The 8049-nt window shown below is 34.7% G+C and overlaps 1 protein-coding gene and 1 pseudogene across 1 annotated transcript; both read left to right on the top strand.

Annotated features, from left to right (window-relative positions):
• Window positions 1–471: 471 nt before the first annotated feature.
• LOC118046929 (protein FAR1-RELATED SEQUENCE 11-like) lies at window positions 472–2560 on the top strand (annotated as a pseudogene).
• Window positions 2561–2692: 132 nt separating this feature from the next.
• Window positions 2693–6271, top strand: LOC118046890 (uncharacterized). Its single transcript, XM_035055980.2, has 3 exons — window positions 2693–5223; window positions 5309–5562; window positions 5659–6271. Exons 1-3 carry the CDS (start codon window positions 5065–5067, stop codon window positions 6050–6052), a joined length of 807 nt encoding a protein of 268 aa, XP_034911871.1. The 5' UTR covers window positions 2693–5064; the 3' UTR covers window positions 6053–6271.
• The last annotated feature ends 1778 nt before the right edge of the window (window positions 6272–8049 follow it).

Here is an 8049-nt window from a genome sequence, read left to right as displayed (position 1 = left end):
AATTCACCTTGACGTCTGATTATTTTATTGTTTTTTTGTAACTAATGAAGCTGGATTGATTGGGATTTTATTAAGGATTTTGGAGATACAATTTGTTGGGATTGAATATGAATTATTTAATGCTACGAGGTTCATAATCTTGGTCTATAAAATGGGTTTGTTCGTTGATTTAACGTTGTTCTTCTCCATTTTGTCCTCAAGGAATAGCAAAGTCGCATGAAAACTATGTGCCCACATTTGTATTACTGCATATGGGTTTGGATGCCAAAAAATTCACTAACATGGATATATAAACAGCTAAATTTGATGAATGATAGAATGTTAGCTGTCTACCATTACGAATTCTGGTTAGTTAAAATGTAAAATTGGTTGAAATTACGAGTCTAGGGGGCACAGCTTATTATGCTTCATTTTAAGTTCAAAACAGTGGCTTGCGCGCAGGTGTGATCTTTGAAGTTATAGGGAGCAGATATGGTGATGAAGGTTTCTGAGAATGGAACAGATATATCTCAAGATGACATGGGCTCCATGGAAGAAACACCTGAAGACACGATATTGGTGTGACAGAATTCAGTAAACCTTGTTCCATTTATTGGCCAAAGGTTTATATCTCAAGATTCTGCTTATGAATTTTATTGCAGTTTTACAGAGCAATGTGGGTTTTCAATTAGATGTCACCGTAATCATGTAAAGGATGGAGTTTGTCGAGGAGTCACGATAAGATATTTCACCTGCCATCGCGGTGGTTATCCACAGATGAAACTGTCTGAAGATGGAAAGATGAAAAGGAATCGATATTCATCACGTTGCGGCTGTTAAGCGTCCACACGCATATTGTGAAGTGGGCGGATTTTGATGTCCCTGAATGGCATGTTACAGGCTTTGGCAACATCCACAACCATGAAATGTTAAAATCGAATGAAGTGCACCTCCTTCCTGCCTATTGCACTATTTTTTCAGATGACAAGAGTCGCATTTGCATTTTTGCAAAAGCTAGCTGGAATGTCGGTGTGAAGCTAGGATGCTTGCCTTTCACAGAAACAGATGCAAGAAACTTACTACTGTCTTTCAGAAATGTTAATCAAGACAATGATGCGATTGATCTTATTGCGAAATGCAAGAAACTGAAAGATGAAGATCACAGCTTTAAATATAACTTCAAAATTGGTCGCCACAACAGGTTAGAAGATATCGTGTGGTCTTATGCTTCATCTGTTCATTTATACGAGGCATTTAGTGATGCAGTGGTTTTTGACACAACCCACCATCTGGATGCCTGTGATATGCGGTTAGGCATTTGGGTTGGAGTAGATAATCATGGGATGACCTGTTTTTTCAGTTGCGTACTTGTACGTGAAGAAGATACATAATCTTTTTCTTGGGCATTGAAGATATGTATCTGGTGATTTGAGGATGACCTTTCTTTTTTTGTAGCCCTGTTACTAGCTTGTCATAAGAAAGCCAAGTGGATATCTCAAAATAAAGGGACTGAGATGCCAAATAAAGGTTTTTTTGAGTGCAGAGTCTCAACTAGATTGCTTTGTAGAGGAAGTGCGTGCATTATCTTCTGTTTGCTTTCGTTTTAATAATTTCCATAGCCTAACTTGTCTATTTATCCTCTTTGCAGCTGGCTGATATTGTTGATTACAAGTCAGAGATGCCACAAAAGCTGAATAGTGTTTTCCTGAAACAGTTTCACCCATTGAATCGCGTGCAGATTCTGTTCTTACTCCATATGCCTTTGGCAAACTCCAAGAATAGCTCGTGTTAGCTCCACAGTATGCATCTTTCCCAATAGACGAATATTGTTTCCAAGTCAGACACCATACTCAGATAAATGGGGTTTGCAAAGTCATCTGGGATTCATATCAAGGGCACATCAGCTGTGGCTGCAATTGGTTTGAATTTCCAGGCATCCTCTGTAGACATGTTCTCCTTGTTCTGTCAACCAATAACTGTTTTCAAATTCCCGATGGCGTGAAGTTAGTTCAATTACCGGTTCAAGTATGCAGTCCGAGAAAATTCAGTTACTAGAATCCATAGCTTCTACAATTATGGCAGAATCGGTTGAAACAGAGGAATGCCTTGATGTTGCTTGTGAGCAAATTTCCATGGTATTATCGCATTTTAGAGGCCTTCCTAGACAGATACACGGTGAAAATGCCTTTACCTGCCCGTCAGACTCGCCGATTTTACCAGAGGCAGAAGATTCTGGTGGAATAGTCACTCTAGGAAAGCTAAAAGAGAGACGGCCCAGAGGTGGAGTCGATATTTCTAGAAAAAGAAGGCACTACTCGAGTCCTTGCTGTGGGCGTTTTGGACATGATGCATCAGATTGTCCAATGATGAGAAGCGAACATTTGAATGACTGAGCTAGGATACTGGTAGCGTAGGATAGTGGAGATGGTAGTTTTTATCAAAAGAAATCAGATCACAGTTGTTAGCGTCCATTTCTACAAGCAGTTCATCGTTTATCCTTCCAAATGTTACTACGCAAGTATTTGAGTGCTCTCAGCCAAAAACACCTGCTCATTTATCAAGGGTTTTTACTTTCATTGAAGCGATAACATGTCGACAGCCTCGTCTCATTATAGCCAAGCCTGCAAAAGAATTCCATTCGTTTGTTTTAGAATCACGGCGTTTTTAAGCAAGGTGAGTATGTGCCACAGTGCATTCCTACAAGATTACCAGGTTACAAAATATTCGAATCTCCCCGTTTCAAAAGTTCACCCTATGAAAGAAGGCTCCTATTCTTATCCTCTCTGATTTTTTTGAGATATCTTCCGATCATTGTTTTCTTCTTATGCCTTACAACCAAAGGAAACTTTATTTGCTGCAAATTAGGAAATCAAGATGTCTCTGGGTTCAGAATACTTGAGCACAGGTATGGATCAACCACCTCGAACATTTGGACGGTAGAAACTTTACTTCTCATTTTGCTGAGAATATTTTTTATCGAGAAGAAATGTTCCTTCAAGGCCATTACCTAATTATTTCCATCCCTGTTTATTGTTCTAGTTATTGCAGATACCACCTTACGTGTTGCTTTTATTCTCCTTTTTGATGATTCAATTTCCTGCTTGATTATTGCTATTATTTTCGTTGACTGTGTTAACACCATAAATATGACCTTTTTCCCCTATTCCCTTTGCCGCTCATGTTGGCAAAGTCTTTTTGCTGGTGATAATGCAACTGCCGTACAGCTCTTCTTATGGTAAGCCCAAGTTGGATTCTTCCCGAAGTCCTTAAAATTTCAAGTAGCATTAGAGTAATTTGATAATGTTCTGTGGGGAATTTTCAGTCTATTTTTTTTTAATGCACACCACTACACCATCTTTACACATGTTTGAGATCTTTAAATCAATGATTTGTATTCTATTGCGGTAAAATTATTGTTTTTTAACATAAAAAAATCCTTGTTAATATGTTTTCTAATAAAATAATAAATTATAGACTCAAAATATAATACATATTAGATAGTATCATTTTAAAATATTGAATGAGGGAAATATTAGATGATATCTTTTAAAAAACATTCAAATGATAATATATTAGATTCATCTGAATTAATCTGTTAAATTTACAATTTATATCATGAGATCATGATAATTCTATAAAAAATAAATTATAAAAATTAATTTCTAATAAATTTAATATTAAAAAAACATATTTAAGCTTGTTATGTGGGTGTGGTCATTTAAGTCTATCATGGTAATTAATTAATAATATAGACGCTGTCCTTTTCTTTTTTAGACATCACCATTTAAAAATTCCTACTCATGGAATAAATCTCCTATTTCTTCCGTGTTAAGTAAATGTAGATGCACCAAGGCAATTATCTAGCCGTTGTTTCTTGGGTCTAATAGTTCTCCGAGAAGATTGAGGAGGAGTCATCATTCCATAGTTGATTGATTGAAAAGATAGTTTGGGGAAGGGCAATTCAATTTCGGCCGTTTGTGAACCAATGAAAACAGCATAAAGGGAAAACACAATGGGAAGTGTTTGGGTTGACAAAGTTGAAGATGATGAAGCTCCATCTTTTTATGATATTCTTTTTTAAGGAATTTAAATCAAAAGAACCCATGCAGATGCCATTTTAGGTCAACCGCGCCATCTTTTCTGCTCACCGTTTCAGGTGATTTCAGAACCACTATGCTCTTCCCCGTTATACTGACCACATTTTAAGGCCAGACCCAACCATCCAGAATCCTCTAAATATCGATTTCTGTCATTTTGTTCCTTCCTCTTGTTTCACTTTTCCGGATTTTGCCACCCAAGCAAGATGCTTTTGATACTTTGGTGTTCATAATAATATACCTTGCGATGTCAGCACTCAACAGTTGATCAGGGCTTAATAAAGTGATAATCTACCAAGAATATATACATATTAGGCATCCTTTTCACTTTTCTTTGCTGCGCATAACCGTCAATTCTTAGTTCACATCGCATACTAAAAACCATGCATCCTTTGTTGGACTGAGATTGATCAGCAGGTGTGTCTTTAATAATATTAATTAATAAAGTTCTGAGATTAATGAACTTGATGAGACGCCTATCTTTATAGCACTCGTGAACTGTGCAATATGTCCATTAAGGACTGCTATGATAAAAAGCTCACCTGTTCATTTCTATCATTGGATTGAAGTGTGTTGGAAACCTTTTGATGCTAGAAGGTGTTCACACTGACTCTGGATGAGCTGTAAAAATAACTTAAATGTACACTAAAATTCACTTTGAGATAAAGGTCTAGAAAAGAAGAAAGGATAAAACGCACTTTGAGTTAAAGAAGACTCAAAGAGAGAATTAGCAAATGCCCTTATTTGATTATCTTCGTTGAGCAGAGTATTATAGTTTTAAATTTCCTGAGAACCAACTATACTTGTGTGAATACTTGACACTAAAGGCCAGAACCTGAGAATCTTTGGCCTTTAAGCAACCTTTTCACCAAGCTATTCTGCAAATTTCTGTCCTTTTTATGAAATGGGTTTTTAAAAAGCAGTCCGTCTTGATTTTCTTCTTCATCCTCTTGAACCTGCATGAATTGCAATCATCTTGGAATCAACCATGCGAAAAACAAGAGCAGTCACACACGCAGATCTTGCACCAAGTCATGGAAGTACGGGTTTGGGTAGTAAAACAGGTGCCTTCCTAATGGTCTTGACCATTGTTTGTGGCCTATTTTGTTTCGTTCTTTGCCTTATAGCTGAAGCAGCTCGTTCCCAGGTATCCCTTGAACAAAAACATTTGAATTACACCTTCCACGGCAGCCATATGTGACATATAACTTTGTGGGGGTTTGATCTTGTAGGTGACATGGGTAAACTCTGGTAGTAAAGAAAATGACGAGGATTCCCAATGTATATATACTGGCAGTGGCAAGATACCATTGTTATGCGCTGCAATTGCATTTGTAGGTCTAGCAGTTGCCATGGTTGTGGAACATGTGTACATGTTGATAGCAGTGAGCAAAGCAACGCCTCCGGCTCTGGTTGTTTGGGACCCCAATTCTGCTTATTCCAAGACCATCACATGGAAGGCAGGATTTTTCTTTGTTACAACTTGGTATGATCAGTCAATTTTTGCTTCAAGTTTTGCAATTATCAGTCATCTGAACTCTTTCCAATTATCTCAACCATTGATGTCTATGATTTTTAACAGGATATGCTTTGCTGTTGGGGAGATCTTGTTGCTGATTGGGCTGAGTGTGGAATCAGGGCATTTGAAGAACTGGTCTAGACCAAGGCCGAATTGCCTTGTCATTAGAGAAGGCTTGTTCTCTGTTGCAGGAATCTTTGCATTGTTAACTGTCTTCTTCGCCGCTGGATTATACTTGACAGCATTATGTGCACAAAGAATGTCCCAAGAGCACGAAAACACACGGCGAGAGATACTCGAGGCCTCTGCCCTGTACGCGTCTCCGCCAAGGTCACCTCAACACCAAACAATCACTTCCATGGCGAGAGAGAATCCAGTTGTTAGAGAGGATCAGATTGAGCAATCATCATTCACATATCCACCAGCTTTCGCCAAGCAGTTACATTTGGTACTGTAAAGCACGAAAAGGATATTTATGTTGGTGCCCTTAGCTGCTTAGCAAAGCCAGAGGCAGAAGCAAGAGATCTATGGCAAGTAATCATGTGGAGGGAATTTGTATATTTACATGAAATTCTGATTGGTGTAACTTTTCTTAATATTTTCTTCGAAGAATATTAACCTGGTGAGAGTTGTAGGTTGTTTTACGGCAAAAAAATTGAAAAGAAAATTACGGTCATGTATGTATTATAATATACTAGATAGGACCTCCGTTACGCCGGAGCCTCTAGATTGTTTTCAATATTAAAAAAAAAAGAAGCTAAAATAACATAGTTTAAAAACAACTAAAAAAAATAAAATACAAGTTATTGATTCGATTAGATTTAAATAAATATAGCTAATTTAAATAATATAAATAAAAAAAATATAACAACAATAAACAAACTAGAAAAATAACAAAAATAAAATAAAAACAAGCTCGATATAAGTCTATCCTAATTAGAAAGTCAAATTTGCAACTTGGTTTTGATATAGGGGTAATCCTATCGAAATCAAATTAAATAATATTATGAAACTCAATTATCAAACAACTCAATATTGAAGGGCGAAATTAATCAAAAAATAATTAAAAAAAATCAAGTCAATTCAGGTTAACTCACTAGCCTTACGAACATAGACATAAGATTAGGGTAATTCCATAGAAAAAAAAGTGAAAAGTAAAGCACAAAGATCAATTCTCAATAAATCAAATGTTGTAGTGTGAAACTGAAAAAAAAAAAATCAAAGTCAACTTGTGTTAACCTTCAAAACTCATGACCCTAATCATGAGCCTAAGAAAATAACCCCACAAAAAAAAAATCCAAAAAAATAATGAAGCAAAATTCTAAGTCAACAAAATGATGAGGGGAAAATGAAAAAAAAAATGCAATAAAAAAAGACCCATAACAAAAGAAATAGTAGTAAAAAGAATGATGACTAAATTTAATATAAAATAATTTAAAATCAAATGCTGGAAGATGAATTGAAAATAACATTCAATTAGAAAAATGATAAAAAATAAATAAACAGTAATAAAAAAAATAAGGATCATATTTTATATAAAAATTAAATAAAACCAAATGATGAATGAGAAAATTAAAGAAAATAATCAATCAAAATGGATAAAAACAAGAAAAATAGCAATTTAATGAATGAGAATCAAATTGAATAAAAAAAACAAATGAAATGACACATTTATATTTTGGCAACGAGAATAAAAAAATTCATCGAAGCCCAACTACTATGCTGCCATGTATAAACATCACACCACCAAGAAGATCATAGTTGAACGCTTTTAGCGTTGTTGCTGAAGAGTGCATACATCATCCATTCGCTGACGCGTGCAACTTTTGTTTTTAAAATAATATTTATATTTATTAAAAGATCAAATAGTCTCTTAGACAATTTGATAACTACTTAAAAAAAAAAAAAACTAGTTTGAAAATGCAAAACATTCTTGAGTGTTAGTTAGAAAATTTTTGCTTGTAAAGGTAATTTGTCATTATATTTTAAAATATAAGAAGATTGAATTGTACCTGATGAGTCTTATATAATTAGTGGATTTTAAGAAAAACACCGTATTATCTTTATTATTTTAATAATAAGTTTATTGATTTTTTGTTGATGGATAAAACAGTAATATGTATATGGAAACACAATAAATCTTCCATGCCAATCAATTTTTTTAATATATCAAACATTATTATGCTGGAAAAAGAAAAAACAGGCACGAAAAAATAAGTTTTTATTAATTCAAGTAAGTCATCCGATAATATATTAACATATAAAATATATTTTTATGATTGCACAAATTATGTTCAAGACCCGATTGGATAGAAATATTTAGTTTTGACGTGCGAGGATTAATTAGTTTGAAGATTTCTTTACAGAAAATAAAATAAAAAGTTATTAGTCATATAAAAAGAAAAAGGTCAAATAAAGCAATAAAAATACATAAAATATTACACACACACACAT

Source organism: Populus alba, chromosome 10 (assembly GCF_005239225.2).
Source record: "Populus alba chromosome 10, ASM523922v2, whole genome shotgun sequence".
Classification (NCBI taxonomy): domain Eukaryota; kingdom Viridiplantae; phylum Streptophyta; class Magnoliopsida; order Malpighiales; family Salicaceae; genus Populus; species Populus alba.
The sequence above is the reverse complement of the archived record's forward strand: the minus strand, read 5'-3'. Positions and strand labels throughout refer to the sequence as shown.

What these genes read in the sequence shown, in the direction of transcription:
- LOC118046890 (XM_035055980.2), top strand. Translation starts at nt 5,065, where the DNA reads ATGCGAAAAACAAGAGCAGTCACACACGCAGATCTTGCACCAAGTCAT. An exon ending in CTGAAGCAGCTCGTTCCCAG is followed by an intron (nt 5,224 to 5,308) that starts GTATCCCTTGAA and finishes TTGATCTTGTAG; the next exon opens with GTGACATGGGTAAACTCTGG. An exon ending in TTTTTCTTTGTTACAACTTG is followed by an intron (nt 5,563 to 5,658) that starts GTATGATCAGTC and finishes GATTTTTAACAG; the next exon opens with GATATGCTTTGCTGTTGGGG.